The sequence below is a fragment of the Electrophorus electricus genome, chromosome 15, assembly GCF_013358815.1.
Source record: "Electrophorus electricus isolate fEleEle1 chromosome 15, fEleEle1.pri, whole genome shotgun sequence".
In the NCBI taxonomy this organism is placed as follows: Eukaryota; Metazoa; Chordata; class Actinopteri; order Gymnotiformes; family Gymnotidae; genus Electrophorus; species Electrophorus electricus.
Genome location: NC_049549.1, coordinates 13,939,255 through 13,956,716, shown reverse-complemented (window position 1 = coordinate 13,956,716; position 17,462 = coordinate 13,939,255). Strand labels below are relative to the sequence as shown.

Here is a 17,462-nt window from a genome sequence, read left to right as displayed (position 1 = left end):
GTTATCACGTCTAGCTCTGCCCGTGGTGAGTAGGCTGTGTGAATGTTTTAAATATTTTAATATTTTTCCATGACATAGCCTGAACACCACCGACGTAAAGTGAGGTTGATATTTGCTACTTATTCGCCAGCTTTGAACTTTAATAACTCCTAAAAAGGTGGACCTACTTACCTAACCTCTCAACAGAATTAAATAGAATAGAGAGAAATGCAACGCTTATGTCTTAATTCTATAATTTCAAGAGAATTTATAAATAGTTTAATGGTCCTTGTTATTCTTCTTTCTCGGGTTAGGGATCATTGTCGATGAGACACAACAGACTAAAGTAAAAACAAAACAAATTAAATAAACCAAAACTAAAGCTTAAATTGTCTGCAAGCCTGTAATAATAATTCTCAGCTTAAATAAACTTTAAATGGTTTGCAGCTAGGTGTCAGTAATGACACAGTCGTTGGATTTTGAAAGTAATTTTGTTCCAATTTATTTTTTTACAGTAATTCAACCACATTGCAACAGTTCACAAATAATTTTACCAATCTTTACCAACATGCTTGAATTACTGAATTTTAAATTGAGGGGAAAATATGTAAAGCAAGAAGTGCGTTCCTTTTAAAATTCAATGACTTTGTACCTACATCATTCACAGGTCATTTTAATGTTGGGTGTATTGCCATTCAAATGCTATTGAAACTCAAAATAGAAAAAAAAATTCAAATAAAGAGGGAACTGCAAAATTTAATTGTTATTTGTAATTTCTGACACCTAGCTGCACCAGTAACAATTGATTTTAGGATTGTGATTGTGGCTAAAATGGTATCAAAATTCAAAATGAAAAAACTAAATAAAACCTGTAGACTCTTTAATTGTTTGTTTTAATTCTGTAAGTCATGTTAGTGACTTGTCGAAATCGTAGAATATAAGATGGGGGTTGAAAATGGGGCAAGTGCGTTCTCATTTAGTTAAATCTATAACAAATAGAGGTGAGTAGATAGATTCATTTAGGAGTTCCTGAAGTGCAAAGTTGGCATATGTCTCTCAAATATATAAATAAAAAAAAATCATGCTAATTTCATATCTGTGCATAATCATTAATAAAGACAAATGCTAAGGGTATTAATAAGGGCTTATTGATAAACTGCATGGATCTTCTATATTGATTAGATTTTTATGAGCTAATATTTTCTGTTCCCTTGATATGTGTCAAGAACAGACTTGGAGAAACAAATGAACAGCAAATGAAGTGCAAAGTTCACAAATTAGGCAAAGCAAATCTATAGATTTGAATCCAAGTGTGCACTTTACTTGCTGGAAAGTAGACTGAAATCAGAGACCCATTAAAACAAACCAGAACACAAAATATTTTTGCAAGCAATCTCGAGTAAAGACCCTGTGAAGATGATTTCAGTGTGTAGAAGGCTACCACCCTTACAGTTGTCCTAGTGTCTGACCCCCTAAAATGAGTGTGGAGGTCACGGAAGATAAAAGATTCCAGATTGCTAGGAATTAAAGGTGTCTTCCAATGTTGTGGCCTTTCTCATATCTAATCATCTTTTCTTTTCTTTTTTTTTTTAAATTAAAATGTTCTTTTGTTTATTATACTAATGGTCCCTATTTCTTTCACCAGTTTTTGACATATATTATGGTGTATTTGATCAGCTTTGTCAGTACTGTGTTCTGTGGACATCTGGGGAGCACAGAGCTGGATGGGGTAGCTCTAGCCGTAGCTGTGAGTAGAAAACATTTGGTTTTACATTCAATTTTTTTTTTAAGTTGTCATTTTAATGTTTCACCTCTTTGGCCATGGGGGAAAGAAAAAAAAAACCTCTGTGGCGAATGAGCATCTCACTGACACATTGCTTCAAAGCATCTTAGATTATCCAGTATTTATATGTGTATTATTCTCTATGGTCCTTTTGACAGGTTATCAATGTTACTGGTGTTGCTGTAGGCTACGGTTTGGCATCAGCCTGTGACACATTAATATCTCAAGTAGGGGTCCAGTTTCTGTTACTTAAACACACACACACATACACACACATATATCATTATTCCTATAAAGTTCTTAGAAATTTAGCTAAAATATATTTTGGATATATTTGCTGCAACAGGTCTTATTTTTGTTCAGAGTAATAAAAGCTCAGAATAATAAACCTGTATTCATGCTGTTAAATTATCCAACAGACGTTCGGGAGTGGTAACCTCCAGAGAGTCGGTGTCATTGTACAGAGGGGAATTCTCATCTTACTTTTGGCGTGTTTCCCTTGCTGGGCCATTTAATCAATACAGAGTCAATACTACTGACAGTGAAGCAAAACCCAGAGTCTGCCAGGTTTGTAAAAAAAAATAAATAAAAAATAAAAAAATTTAAAAAAGGATCACACTGAAAAAAAAAAAGGAAGCTGCCAACATTTTAAAATTGATTATATTCTGTTGAATATATTCTATTCTGTTTTTATGGCATGTATGTTGCTTCTTTTACATTAATAGTTAAGTAATATTGAGTAGTATTTAAATAAAAAAACTCTACTAAAGTCAAGCAATAAATTATTAGCTAAACCTCTGCCAAGACCTTGTGAACCATCTTGCCCACTTGGGACGTGTCCTCCCGCTGTTGGAGCTCTTAGTTCAGTGCCAACATGTCTCTTTATCACCTAGCCTTGCATTCTCCAGAAAACATTACTGATAGCAGCAACAGTGTACAGAATACTGTATGCATTTATTACTTAGTATTAAGTGCCTGATTTAGGAATAGGGGGGCTAATCCCCCAGGAGAATAGCAAAACTGAAAAAGAAAAAAACAATTCATTAACACCTGCACTAAATGCTGCAGTGTTTAACATAGAAGTCATTTTTGGTTTGCTTTTTAAGCAAAATTACATTAGCAATCAGTTACCAGGGTTCGTCTGCTAAAGCTTAATGGTATTTTCACTAGTATGTCAATGTGATTTCATTTTGGACCATTGCAACAGACTTTTATGTTGCATTTACACAACATTTTCTGACACAGAGATCCTGTCTCACACATAGCGTGACACAAACATCTGTTTTTCAGACTCAAATTCGGTTGTTTTTTGGCAGCAGCGCCTCTCTCCCACATCTAGTATCTTGCGAATTTGGAAACACAAAAAAATAAAGAAGATTTAAGGTGGGCTATAGTCCCCTTAAAACAGATCTAAATATTTCAGCTCATTTGAAACTCTTTTAACTGTACTGAAAATCACTCAGCGTTCAATGCAGCCAGCCTGATTCGATGCTCAATGTCCTTGATTGTCCTTGCGCTGTGATGGTTTCCCGATCATCTTGCTCCAGGGGACTCACGGCAACCAAGCAGTCCCAATGCAACCTGTGTTCACATCAAAAGTGCTTGTGCATCTAAAGTCTATATCCATCATCTGAGTAGATCAGTCTCCCACTTGAATCCCCAAAAGGTCCATTGACATCTGCGGTATTCCTTGAAGGATACGTGGATTGCTGGTCTTTCTTCTGGACATGCCTCCTCCAGGTCTTGCCTTTTCTTTCTCAATGCTCTTGTCCTGTTTACTTTTATAGATTTTTTTGCACACCTTGCCAGCTTTGCAGTTGCCCTGTTAGCATCTTTCCTCCCTGGGTTACCCACATTCAGCCATGCCCTGCTACCAGACCAACCTGCAGTAATGGATTGTAGACGTCTTAGATGTAAACCCTTGATGTTGACCAGCTCAAGTACATTCAACAATTGTCCACTCAGCAGCTGACACAGTGGTGGTTGGTCCACTACTCCTCAGTCTCGTTGTCAAGCTACTCAAATTTGTTGTTCAGCCTTGACACCGAAACGTCCATGTTACCGTCCATGTCAGTGATGGGGCTTGGAGGCACACGTCTGGCCACCAGAGGTCCTCATCCACAGAATTCTAGTGGCCTCCATTGCAGCTGATCTCACTTACAGCATCATCTTCATCACTGCTATATAAAGCTTCTGGGACTTCAGAGTCATTGCGAAGTATTGCAGTCAGTGTCTGTGTGCATACCAAACCGTTCTGTGTAATTCTTGCTGTTTTGCCTTTTGATCTCTTGCCTGTTTCCTGTTGATTTTGGAATTTTGCCTATCCCTTTTGTACTGCTGCCCGTCTCTGATCCCGCTCTATTCCGACCCTCAAAACCTGCGATTCCTGCCTCTGGCCCTTGTCTGGATTGTTTAGTAAAATTCTGTGCACACAGATTTCTCTTCTGTGCTTCATTCATTACAGTACGCAACAGTGTACTTCAAGCGCTTTTTGGATCTCAAACACAGGAGAAGCTCTGAGAAGACCGAGTAGTGGTCGGTGCTGCAGAGCTCCTCTGTATATCCTTATTTTGAGGACATCAGAGAGGAAGCACCACAGTGCCAGCATGTAATCAATCTAAGAACGTTTAGTTGAGGGTCAGTGCCACCACACCAACTTGTGAAAATGTTTTTGCTTGACCTTTGTGCCCGTGACACAGGAGTCAAACGTGGCACAGGGCTGGTGCAGTCCAGTGCCATTGTCATTCACGATGGAGAAGCCATGTCGACCATTCTCACTACGCCAAGTCTGGAGGTCTGTTCCCACTCAAGTATTTAGGCCACCCAAAGCAATCAGCAGATCCCACTAAGGGACCTTGCTTAGAACCCTCTCTAAAAGCCAACAACTCATCTTGCCCTTCAACCCCCGAACAGTCTATGAGGATGTAACAACTGCTGGTTTGCCCCTGGCATTGTTTTTGGACCAGATGATTCTTACGCTCCCTGGGTGCAACTCCAACACGCTGCACTATTTTAAGTACACTATGTAAAATATCTTGACCACAACTGTTCTTTTCTGTGGGCATTTCCTGACCAACTAACTATTAATGCCACATAAATCAATGTTATATGTGTTCAAAGACCTCATCAGATGCATGTCATTTAGAGACATCGCCTTTACACGTGGGGTCCCTCAAGAATGAACTCTTGCACCCCTCCTGTTCAACCTAAACATACTTCCATTTAGCCAAATCCTGCAGGATGGAAAAAATGCCCACCTTCAGAGATGACAATCAGATCTGCATAGCACTCTCACCTAACCATGGTGACTATATGACTATGGTAGACTCACTGTGTGATAATTCTGTTTGATATCAGTGTAAAAAGACTCAAGGTTAGTGTCTACCTTGACTCCATACCAAAAAAACAAGACAAAATTACAGGAGTTATAGTGGACTCAGACCTTAGCTTTAGTGGCCATGGTTAAATTGAGTAACAAAATCAGCCTGCCATCATCTCCAAAAGAGCCAAATCCAAGTGTGACCTTATTATTATTGTAATACTCCAATTCTCAAATCCTCTCACTGGCCTCCATTTGCCATAGGCCCGATTTTAAATGTAACTACTTGTTTATAAATAATGAAACAGCTTAGGATATATCTCTGACATGCTAGAAGAATATAAACCCATTGGGCCTTTTAAAACAGTAGGAACTGATCAGACAAAACATGATAAATCAGCTTTCAGATTCTGTGCTATGCACAGCTAGAGCTAACTACCAAACAATAAACATCTAGACTAGAAACAGTTCTATTTTGCACAGTGTACTACATTAAGAAAAATCTAAAAACCAAATCACTATGAATTCCTTTAGAATCTCTTACGTTTATATTTTATGTCTCTTTAATTCATCTTATTCCTTTAACAATTATCCTTTAAGCCCTATATGCACCTATTTTTCTTTGTGTATAGCACTTTGAATTATCTCTGTATATGAAATGTACTATAGAAATAAACGCCTTGCCTAATAAAACCATGTCTGTCTGTTTCAGGCTGTCTCAGAAGTATGTGAAGATTTTTATGCCAGCACTTCCAGTATGTAAAACCAAGCATGCGCCTTATCAGTCGAATTGAATTAAATTGAATTTTGCAATTTAGAAGAAGAATGAATGAATGTCAATACATCATATTCACTTTGTAGATATAAACACTGAAATGCAGTAGCACGGTATCTATTGGTTCAGTTTACTAGTATGAATTAGGCACAGATGAAGATGGAAAATTAATTTTACATCAGGTATTAAACTGAAGGATGTGTTAAGCTGCTGCTGCTGGTATACTGCACACAGATACATTTGAAGGTTTCCAGTTATGAAAAGAGATTCTGAGCCCATTTTGTTGTTGTTGTTTTCTTGCAGGCATTATACGCATTCATTATTGAGACCACATATCTACAAAACCAAGTAAGAGAATCGGCTGAGAGAGCACATGCTCTCCTGGCTCTGTTAGGAATATAAAACAATCTTTCACACAGTGGTAAAAAAACTAAATGAAGCATTTCCTTCCAGGGAATCATGTGGCCACTGGTCATCACTGGAGCTGTAGCAAACATATTAAATGCTCTGTCAAACTATGTTCTGGTCTTGGTTTTGAACCTTGGTGTCACGTGAGTACACTGTTCCATCGAACTCACACTTTGCTTCAAAGCAATGTACTTTAGGCCACTACAGAGGCAGCTTGCGTTTAAGCCCCTTGCTCACGGGTGCTTTGGCAAGAACCGACAGCTAGGATTAAACCCATGGACATTGTTCACTTTTCCAAGCACTGAATTAAAAAAATGTGCATGTCAGTGACGAATATGTAGCGTGACAAAAAATGACAAGCCAGTGTGACTAAAGTGAGTGTTTAATTTGCAGCGGCTCAGCAGCAGCCAATGTTATCTCACAGTATACAATGGCTATTGTGCTGTTTATGTACATCCGTTGTAGAGGTCTTCACAAGGACACCTGGAATGGTGAGTTCTCTAAAATATGCAGACATTCCAGTGGTAGGTGGTCACATGAAGTTATGTTTAAGTAGTTTTGTTGCACCAGATAGAGAACCATTTCAGGTTTCCTCATAGCAGTGAGTACTCCATAGCAACATCTTCCCCCAGTGAGATGCTTTGTAATAAATGTGACATAAATTATTTGCATATACACTTGTTTATTTTTTCACATGTATTATAATGACCTAATTAGAAAGGCTGATCATGCTGACTCTGCTTATGCAAATTTTAACCTACTTCACAAACCAGTGACAGGCTTCGGAAGAGGCAACGCCTTAATTTGTCTGATCATATAGGTGCAGCTGTGGTAACTCCTAAGTCTGAGACCTCTTTAAGGCCTGCGTCTCTCTCCATGTGCAGGTTGGTCCGTGGAGTGTCTACAAGAGTGGGACACCTTTATCCATCTGGCTATTCCTGGCATGCTGATGCTGTGTGCGGAGTGGTGGACCTATGAGCTGGGTGCATTTTTGGCAGGTTCGAGTTCCTACTCACATGAAAGTGATTATTAGGATTTTGGGGGATCATGGTGGCATATTAACACATTTGACATGTGCTTGCTGTGTGCCAAATTCATTCACACTGTGCTGTTGGTAATTTCACTGAACCTCTTTGTTTTCCATAACAGGCTTAGTAAGTCAGGTGGAGCTGGGAGCCCAGGCAGTTATCTACGAACTGGCAAACATTGCATATATGGTAAATACGTACGTGATGCTGACTAAGTCATAATCCATTGTTACAGTTTTTAAAACCGGCCATGGTGCTTAACATTGTAACTTTTGCATGAATTCACCACATAAATAATGGATAACAGTTGATGCAGGAGCATTGTTAAATAGACGGGTGTCCTGCTTCCAGGTTCCTATAGGTTTCAGCATGGCAGGCAGTGTGAGGGTGGGAAACGCAATGGGAGCTGGAGACACTGCCCGAGCTCAGCTGTCGGCCAAGGTCGGCATGTCCTGCGCAGGTACTTCTGGGTTCTGTCTAAACCATTGACAAAAGGCCAGGTCTTAAGAACCTGCAAATGATTGAAAGTAACTGTGCAGTGGCCAGGGTTGTTCAGACTGCTTGATTAGACACTATGCACTCGTGATTGACCTCTGCTCATTTGGCAGACGTGTAATACCCTGCATTGGTGACTGAGTCGCACTACTCTGATTGTACAGTTCTTCTGAGAAACAAACTAAAAAAACTTGGCTCGTGAACTTGTTTCACAGTCTCGGTCGCAGTGTGCTTGGCACTCATCATCGGCTGTTCCAAAAACACAGTTTCTTACATCTTTACAAATGATGAGTGAGTGCTCCACTTTATTGTCTCTGGACAGTATATTATCTTTATCATCTATGTAAGATGTATAGTTTTGCTTACTGGTACACTGTTAGACTCCTTTGTGAACTTTGCCCATTAAACACTTCACGTTAACTTGTAGTAGATGTTAGTAGAATGAACTGAACAGCATGTTTTTTTACCCTGTGGGTTTAGAATATTTGGAATGTAGAAGTTTATTTTAAATATGAAAACAGTAGCATTAATAAACCATGCTGGCATGCAGCTAGGCTTGGGGTAAATGTCATGTTAAAAAATCATGAAACATAAAAATATGTCTTTCTCTCGCAGACAGATTAGACAGAGGGTTGCCACTGTAATGGACCTTTATGCTCCTTTCCATATACTTGACGCAACAGCGGTGAGTTATCTGCAAACCTATAAGACTTAGCAGAGCAGTCAAAGCTTGTATAATTTCAAACTTATTAAATCTGAGTCATCAGAGATGTATATCAGAGGTGTAAACAGAGAATGTGCTAATACCTGTGTGTATCTTGTCACTAACCAGGCAGCTGCTGGCTGTATTGTTCGCGGCTTAGGGAAACAAAAGCTTGGGGCGATTGCAAATCTGTGTGGATACTATGGTGTGGGCTTTCCAATTGGAGTTTCACTGATGTTCGCAGCCAAGCTAGGAATTTTTGGTAGGAATAACATATTTCTCTCTCTCTCTCTCTCTCTCTCTCTCTCTCTCTCTCTCTCTCTCTCTCTCTCTCTCTCTCTCTCCTAAGCCATGCTCTCTCCTTCTAGTCATGTTTCTACTGTCTGCCATGCTGTAGGTCTTTGGATTGGCCTTTTAATTTGTGTGCTCCTTCAGTCAGCCTTCTTCATAGTGCTCCTGCTCAAGATGAGCTGGCCAAAAGCCACCGAAGAGGTGAGAGCGGCACGCTGAAGCACCGTCATGTCCAAAGGCGATTCAGCTCTTGCACTGCAGCGTTCTGTGCCAGCGTTACTAACGCCTTGTTCTGATCACAGGCTCAGATCAGGGCAGGAGTGCAGCCCAACAGGACCGAGGACGGTAAGAATCCATCCCGCTTTTTCTCCGAGATCATTTCAGTGCGGCACACAAACGTTCCGCAGGCAGAGGTGGCGTGGTGTTAACAGGTCCTCTCTGCTAGCAGCCTCGGCAGAGCAGCCGGGAGCCGTGGAGCCCAGGGACCTCGGCCGCCCCACTGACACGGACGCGCTGCTGGAGCCGCCGTGCATCTGCACGGTGGGGAAGCCGCTGCCACTGAGGATCCTGGTGTTGCGCCGCGGCTTCACCTTAGTGCTCATGCTCAGTGTGCTGGCTGGAGGACTGGTCCTAAACATGACTCTGAACAGGTAGAGGGCTGGCAGAAGAGCAGCTTGCGCTGGCAGCCATGGTGCTCGGATTAAGCTCTGGAGAACACGATGCAAGTAGTAAAAAAGCCACCTGAGAGAATTGCTATCCTTTAGTTTTATTTATGGGTATTTGTATCTGCGACTGTTCTTAGTCAGGAGACTATGTGACGGTATAATGCTACAAGTGATTAAATATTTACAATCTGTTGTTATACTTTATTGTCTGTTTACTGAGCTACAAATTTGCATTACACTTATATTAAAAATATTAATAGATATATGCTTAATTGCTGGAGATATCCTCATGTTTACCTGCAATGTTCTCTCTAAATATGAATAATATAGATGAAATAAAAAACAAGTGATTTCCAGCTTTATATTACACAATATTTTGTAGCATGTTAGATTAATTTGGATAAATAGTGAAAACATTTTCATTTAAACGGCTTTGGACAAAATGAATAATTTCATCAAATCCCTTGGAATATTCCTCATCTCAGCAGCTAAATGTCTACAACTATGTATTAATTCTTATGGTAATAGAAAATGACCTGGTCATCCAGACTCAAACAGATAATGTCTGTGGGGTGAGCGGAGAAGGAGATGTGAAGTTCTCCCAGACCAAAGTGCTGTTGGTCGCAGGGTCCAGCTCAGGCAGGGGCAGGAAGAGGTGGACGGCCGTCCCCACGGCGAGGACGAGGGTGGCAGCGAGAGTGGTCAGGCCTCTCCTGATGACGAGCTGAGAGGTGGACAGCGGTGCTGTTCTTTTTTCGTCCTCCTGGTCCGCTCTCAGCCTCTCCTGGGCCTCTGAGACGGTCTTCTTCTCGTCCTGGACCTGATAGCTCATGGCCTGGTAGCTGGGCCCGTTCTGCATCTGAAGATCATAGTTAAAAACTTTTTTTATGGGAATGTTAATTTGAAGCGATAAAGAGAAATGGCATAACATTTGATTTTTAAAAAATACTTTACTGTGAAATGCTAAAAGGATTTTTACAATTAATATTAAATGTCATTTAGGTAAGAGAATCATACCTCTCCGTTACTCATTGCTTGGAAGAAGCTATCAGAGAGTCGGTGGCTGGATCGAAGCTCTTGGTGCCTTGCTGTGCTTTTCTTTCCCATTCCAGCACGGTCGACAGCCTTCCCCAGCAACGAATACTCCGGGTTTAATCATGAAATGTGTCTACTTGCAAGTCATGAATATTAATGTAACGTGAAGATTTGACCGGTCATACCTCCTCTGTCATTTTCTTCCAGTTTAATTTGAAGATGACGACAATGAAAAATATTGCCAGCAGAAAGACAGCAACCAAAAGGCCTAACCAGAAGCCTACCAACAAGGATAAGAGACGAGCGTTGCTACAACACCACTGCAGACGATAAACAAATAAGTGGAGTGCGGTGTGTGAAAAACGAACAAACCTGCGACATGGAGCTTGGCAGGAAAAGTGAGAGCGACGCTTAGTGGAAGGCCAATGCCGTAGTAACCCAACAGATTGGCAATGGCTGCAATCTTCTGCTGCCCTGTGCCTAGGACAACTCCCATACCAACACACTGAGAACAGAATGGTCACAGACCACACGATCAGCAAGCAGGCATGCGTGGGCTAATAGCCACTCATAGTTTCCTCTGCCTTCTCTTCGCCTGATCTTCTAAACTGTGTAAAGGGCTACTGGCAATGAGTGAGCAAGCAAGAACTGCTTGCTCCAGCGGAAGCCACTCAAGAACTCACCAAAATTCCGTTAAAGAACTGAAGGGGGCAGTAGATACTCATGAGTTGAGAGACTAACTCTGCTATGGTCCTGAAAGTCGACAGTCACATGACAAAATTGTTTGAAAACTGTTTGGAGGTGGGGGTTTTTCCAAACAGGTTAAGGTCAACAATCAGTAACAGATCCAAATGCCCAGAAGGAGAATATTCTGAACAATGTAGAAAGACTCGTACTCATCTGAGGTGAACATGAAGCCAATGACTGTTTTAGTGGACCCCAGCACAAGACCCTGAATGATGGCCAGAACAGCTGAAACGGATCCAGTGCTTGAGTGAAGTCTGTCATTTTAGTTAGCTTGAAATTGATAATTGTGTAACAAATAAAATGTAAGGTAAGTGTGAATAGTGGTGTTGTTTTGTTTTCACCTCCGCAGGTGAGAGAAACCTTGCTAGTGAGGATGGCTCCAGCTGTGTCTCCAGCTCCTAGTGCGTTGCCCACACGCACGCACGCCACACCTTGCAGGCCTAATGGGATCTTTGTATATGAGAAAAAAAATACGCATGCGTAAGACATGGGCAATTTTACGGGAAAAAAGTCAAAAACGCTCAGTATGTGTGCGCTGCATGTGCAGGTGATTTTAAAAAGTGGAGATACGTGCTTGAATGCATCTTTGTTTCATATTTTTAATTTTTCAATCATTTTTAAAATGATTTTTAATTCATTAATGTTTAGCCTTGTATATGCTTTATACAGTTAACACAAAAAGGTGAACGAATTTGGATATGACAAAGGTGAATATGAAGTTAATAAATATAGAGAGAGATTTAAACATTAATTCCCTTCATTACCATGTAGTTTATATATGCCAGCATTATGACCACATGTTGAGCTGCAAGGTCTACCTCTCCTAACATTCCTGTGAGCAAAGTGAGTCATGTTCATACAATATAAACTGTATTACTTAAACAACAACAACAACAATCTAAATACTTAATGTGCTTTGTTCACAGAAGGCACCTGCTAAGAATCCACCGATCTCATAGATCCACCATTCAAAGCATGTCATTAATGTACTAGGAATGGCTAGCTTCATGTAGGCACCCCAGTCCTGCAGTGACTCGGCGGACCAGCCTGTGTGGGCGGAACAACAGAGAAAAACAAACAGGCATCAGTTTGAGCCAGAACTCTGCCCTTTCTCTGCTGGTTTATTATCCACAGACGTAGGAATGCACTCTGGCTCAGGCTAAGTTCAACTTTCAGCTCCAGCGTAAGACGTGGGTGGTTCGGCCGTCCTCTAGTAATTAAGTGTAGTGTATGAAGGGGCCTGCTCACCTCCCCATGTGTGGACATGGAGTTTCTTTAGGCGAATGTAAGCAAACAGAGCAAAGCAGATGAAAACTTGGCCAAAACTGTTGGCTACTGCAGACCCACTGAAATACAAACATACACTAACTAAAAACAAAGAACATCAGTGTGTTGTCAGGAGTATATTGGAGCATTACGAAGAATGAGACAAAGCACACTCACTGTACACCAAGATCCCACCAAAACAGCAGAACGTAGTTAGCTATCACATTCATGATATTGGCCAGCACAGATGTGTACATTTGAGGTAAAATCACACCCTAGAGGGAAATGCATTTAGATCATTAACACAGGCATTAAACACAGTAGTTCTTAATACTGGCCAGCGTGACTGTTCAGGGCTATTTGTCTTCCAAACCTGGTTTTGCAGATAAGACAGCTGTAGCTGGTAAAGATACATGGCCTGTACAAAGGAAGGAGACGACAGTAACATGACGAAGAACTGAAACGTGGTGTCATTTGGGGGGAACGAAAAAACAAGCAGTGAAAGGCTGGCCTTACTGGGACCGCAGGGAGGAAAGTGACAACGTAGAGATGTGCTATCCTGAAAGAAACAAGACCTGAGTGACTGCTTTGTCTGCAGGAAGCAGCCTCAGCAAGGGTTTAACACCGCGAGTCTATCCCACAAACGATGCTCAACAACAGCCTCCCTTTCAAGACATGCCAAATAAGAAAATGTAATGTTCAGCTTGCTGTGATAAACCGAGGCAGATTTATCCAGGGTTAAACAAGAGCAAGGAGATTAGTTTTTGTTTGATCAATAAAATACGTCTATCTTGAGGACGATCAGGCTAAGCATACATTTAGGTTGCTACGATAAAATGAAGATCCACACTGCATTTTCAAATTGGTATCATTAGTCTGGACGGTTCCGTCAACCAGGCTGCACACTACAACCCCGTCTGAATATTACCTACATTTTTTAAAGGGTTTTATCCCATTCATTTAAACATTAGACACTTTTCCTTGCAACATGTGCTTCTCAGTCACCTGGCCACCTCGGGCTCCTGTCCCAGGCAGAGGAGGAGGGACTGGGTGTTGATGAGCAGGGCCCAGCAGGGCAGGCAGAAGAGAAGCAGGATCAGAATGCCTCTCTGCAAAATCACCCCCACCTGCAGCAGGTTCTTGCTCCCAAACGTCTGTGGGCACAAGAGTGCAGGCCAGAGGGAGCTGATTTACTCACACGCACTCTTTCACTGATGAAAGGTTTCGTGCCCCCTGCTGCCTGCATGTCTGCTTTCTGCTGTCATTGATTCATCCGGACTGTTTCTGTTTGTTTCTGGACAGTCGACTGCTTCGTTTTTGGTATTAACAGGTGAAGTTGGCTAAAATGAAATTAATGGAGCCACATACCTTGACATGAATAAAATATGCCTTCGCAAGTTGTTATCGGTATATTGATTTATATATATGTATATATTGATTCAAGCAACATTTCAAATACTGAATTTAAATAGGGAGTGGATCATAGTTTGAATGGGCTCATTAACCATGAGTGAACCAGTTACATAGTTCACATACCTGTGAAACCAGCGTATCACACGCCAAAGCAAGACCCAATCCAGTTGCTGCGGTCGTCACATTTATTGTCTAAAAAACAATCAAATTTAAAAGTTACCACTAAGAATGCTTAACGCGAAACGATGCAGCATCACAATTACCGTCTCATAAAAGTCGGTTACTTTTTATCATTTGTTTGTCAAGTCCGTAAAAATATCGAGAAAATCAGCAGGAAGACGCAGAGCGGGACTCACAGCAGACGCCATGCCGTATCCCGCCAGCACTGTGTTCCCCAAACGGCCGCAGAACATTGTGACCACAAAGAAAAGAAGGAAATTCAGGAAGCGGCACGCAAGCTAGGGACACAAACACAACAATGTTTGGTCCTCACAAATGAAACAGCATGCAGGCCCCTGAGGGGACAGAGACCAACAACTGCACAGGGCTTAATGGCACAGTGTTGGTACTACTCTTTTCTTTGTGCTACTGAAGATTTCAAAATTGACATTATATTATACAAATAACTCCAAGAAATGTAGCATTTGATGTGATTTGGGACAAATGTATTTTTCTGCATTTAGCCACATAACAGTGAACACAAATCACAACATTCCAAATATCACCCCCCCCCCCCCCCCCCCCCAATATCTGTTCTTTTCCATAAGCAGAAAATTATGTCCAGCGTTGTTCTATACTTAAATGAGACACAAAGAACATGTGTGCATATGTGCATATGAGAGGTAGATCATGCACAACTCTCACCAGGGGTCCCGTCATGCGCAGGATGTGGTACAGCTCCCCTCTGTAAGCCTGGGGGAGGCAGCGTTTCCAGCATTGCCAGCAGAACATCTTGGTGTCGGGCTCCGTGGAAAGACCTTCTGCCCTGGACGTAGAACGTGCCATGCTCTCCCCAGTCTGGCCCCTTACTACAGTGTCAGACTCTGTCTGCTCTGTGGTTGCTGCGTGTTCTGCTGCTCTTTAGGAGAGAGTTTCACAACCCTTAAAAGCTCACTGATTAAATGAGGTGCAGACAATAGAGAGCTTTGATTTGGTCCACAGCGGAAAAAGGATGTTTGTAGTAGTGGCTAGCATTTGCTGTCTATGATGGGAGAAAATATTTCTGAACATCAATCAGGATTTGAAACAATCGATCAACTGTACCGTAACAGTATGGTTACAGTGCAGTGAACAATCCAATAACAAGCTTTGTTAGCCAGATGTTTCAGACATATAGCTCTGTGACATCAAGGAATGCAAGCTTTAAAAACTTAAATTAAATTAAGCATCAATACAACTCACCAGACTGTTTGTTTTCACATCGATACAACCTTTGCACTGGAAAATGGTTCTAAACATTCCAAACAAAAGTGAGCAAGGGGACAAAACCACTAGATAAGTGTAAAGAACGGTGTTGAAACAGTTTACTATATCTTAAGTTACTCAGCAATGAAGGGAATTTCCTGAAAGCCATGTTGTACCCCTGAGTTTTGTGGCAAAATTCACCCCACAGGACTCAATTAGCATAGCCAAACAATGATTCCTGCAGTGGATCACGGGCATATTGTTGAACCACAGTGGATGTACAATAATTAAAAAGATGAAATAAGGTAAGAAAAAGAAAATAAGCCAAAGGGAATTGTGAAGGATGAGCCGCAGATCCAGCCAAGCCGAGACGAATCCCAGTGAACGACCAGCCTTAGCCCTTGGTCCTGTCTGCTATACAGGAAGGTGTACGCTACATGCTAACTGTGTGCTGCAACTCTGCTACAGATATTCTTTCCTAACGGTATGCGTACAAGGCATTACGGCTGAAGGAGTGGGGCTGACCTTGGAACCTGGACACTGAGGTTTAAACATAAACAGGCCTTGTATCCTACTGTAATGCCCACACTGTGAGTCATATGATTCTAATTAGTTAATAGATTACATTATGTATAATCTCATAAGTCAGTTTAATATAATTACTATTAATATAGAATTCTTTTTTATTGATTTATAGTTAATGTTGTCAGTATAACCATAATTGTGAGCTTAATAAAATAAGAATAATTCCATAAACCAATGAACTATATATATATATATATATATATATATATATATATATATATATAGTTTGGGAAAGGTCTCAGATTACTACAATAAATGGGTAACAGAAAAAAAGCATGCATAGAGAAGATTCTTACTCTGTAGTTTCTACTGATAATACAATAATTTATACTGATAATGCAATAAAATATACCCTCAATTTCCTCGGTCATGTTTGTACCTTTCCACTTACAAACCTAAAGAAACAGTTTAAGACAAAGCTGCTCTCATCTACATGACATTTAGCTCTACTGAACTGACGAGAAGTTCAGGTGGTGAGGCGCTCAAAGCTTCTAGCATTAGAGAACACTTAGCAAACCGTTATTCACTCTGACCGCTCTGAAGGTCATACCATGTCACACTGGACGCTTATCCTCCCTCATATAAGACAATCATGCAACTTTCATTACAGAAGATTTTGAAGTGCTGTTAACTGAGAGTTGTCCTAGAAAGGCACAGAGGAAAAGCAGTAATGCTTTTGGATGTCACTAGTAGTCCTTACCCATTCCACAACACCTTCTAGAATGTTCTCGGCAAAAGCAAGAAATGCTGTAGTAATTAAAACAGAACATGTAATACCATATTGGGGCTGAGAGTAATCTCAGTAATCATCTAGAAATCTATGTTCATCATACAGAATCATTTCTCTGTTAAATTAATGACAGGCTCTGAGGTTTAAAACATATTTGTAAGTAGTTGCATTTTTGGCTTATTTCTCACTTTATAAATCTCAATAAGGAAGTTCATTTGGTTGCTTTTCATACCACTTGGGATCCAGAGATCATTTTTGAACTGCTAAGGAAAAGGTGGGGACCACCCAGAACCTGGACACAAAAGCGGGATTTTCACCTCACATCTTGAGCGCATACTTAACTCCAAATATCACTGCAAAAATGCGTCAACGTGGGAACCTTCAGAGCCTTCACATTTAGCGTTAATTCACTCTAGGGTTTTTCAGGGGCCTGAACCAGTGATTGCGAACTTTATCTCTGCTGGAACTCCCTCCACACTCTCCAGACACAACTCCTTTTTTTTTATTTTTTTGAAAGATTTTTGTTATCATTGCTCATGGTGAAATTCCTTGGGACTGAAGTTCCTTCCGACTGCAAACAATCCTATGAAATGATGCAGGAGTTTAAAGGCTTTTCATGTTCCAGTTCTTGTTCTTATGGAAAATTTTTGTATTTTAGAAGTGTTCCTGTATGTAATTTACTGTATAAACATCAGGGGGAAAAAACCCAAGTGAAAAACATGTGAGACAAGTATGCAAAAGAAAGCCCTCATTTTTCTGCAGCGAATGTTATTCACATATTCAAAAGTCACAAGTTACATGCTTATGTGCTCTCTTGAAAACCTTGAAAATGAACT

General features: G+C 40.8%; 2 protein-coding genes across 3 annotated transcripts in view; one reads left to right on the top strand and one right to left on the bottom strand.

The window, feature by feature from the left end:
- The window catches only part of slc47a3 (solute carrier family 47 member 3), a 9,826-nt gene extending 188 nt beyond the window's left edge, over positions 1-9,638 (top strand). Inside the window, 18 exon segments of the mRNA XM_035534239.1 lie at positions 1-25; positions 1,625-1,726; positions 1,921-1,989; positions 2,182-2,272; positions 2,275-2,329; positions 5,794-5,836; positions 6,160-6,204; positions 6,310-6,407; positions 6,658-6,755; positions 7,149-7,262; positions 7,414-7,481; positions 7,644-7,752; positions 8,003-8,078; positions 8,403-8,472; positions 8,620-8,752; positions 8,888-8,982; positions 9,084-9,126; positions 9,230-9,638. The exon segment at positions 1-25 is cut by the window's left edge and continues 188 nt beyond it. Coding sequence (XP_035390132.1) covers positions 1-25; positions 1,625-1,726; positions 1,921-1,989; positions 2,182-2,272; positions 2,275-2,329; positions 5,794-5,836; positions 6,160-6,204; positions 6,310-6,407; positions 6,658-6,755; positions 7,149-7,262; positions 7,414-7,481; positions 7,644-7,752; positions 8,003-8,078; positions 8,403-8,472; positions 8,620-8,752; positions 8,888-8,982; positions 9,084-9,126; positions 9,230-9,435 — 1,540 coding nt within the window. The 3' untranslated portion in view covers positions 9,436-9,638.
- Positions 9,455-15,338, bottom strand: LOC113569721 (multidrug and toxin extrusion protein 1-like). 2 transcript variants are annotated; one of them, XM_026997717.2, is made up of 18 exons: positions 15,309-15,338; positions 14,772-14,985; positions 14,264-14,365; positions 14,031-14,099; positions 13,500-13,648; positions 13,011-13,053; positions 12,868-12,912; positions 12,672-12,769; positions 12,477-12,574; positions 12,162-12,275; positions 11,993-12,060; positions 11,570-11,678; positions 11,378-11,453; positions 11,165-11,234; positions 10,854-10,986; positions 10,667-10,761; positions 10,464-10,571; positions 9,455-10,305 (listed from the first exon to the last, which is right to left on the bottom strand). In XM_026997717.2, the coding sequence occupies exons 2-18, from the start codon at positions 14,910-14,912 to the stop codon at positions 9,997-9,999; spliced, it is 1,827 nt and encodes a 608-aa protein (XP_026853518.2). In that variant the 5' UTR covers positions 14,913-14,985; positions 15,309-15,338; the 3' UTR covers positions 9,455-9,996. The 2 variants fall into 2 exon arrangements, with proteins under 2 accessions (XP_026853518.2, XP_035390131.1); XM_035534238.1 differs by having other exon boundaries at positions 14,772-14,980; positions 15,309-15,324.
- Positions 15,339-17,462: the final 2,124 nt, after the last annotated feature.

Excerpts from the sequence above, each read along its gene's own strand:
- LOC113569721 (XM_026997717.2), bottom strand. The coding sequence starts at position 14,912 with ATGGCACGTTCTACGTCCAGGGCAGAAGGTCTTTCCACGGAGCCCGAC. Across the intron at positions 12,913-13,010 it reads CTTTCCTCCCTGCGGTCCCA|GCCATGTATCTTTACCAGCT; the intron begins GTAAGGCCAGCC and ends TCCTTTGTACAG. Across the intron at positions 10,987-11,164 it reads AGTTCTTTAACGGAATTTTG|TGTGTTGGTATGGGAGTTGT; the intron begins GTGAGTTCTTGA and ends TTCTGTTCTCAG.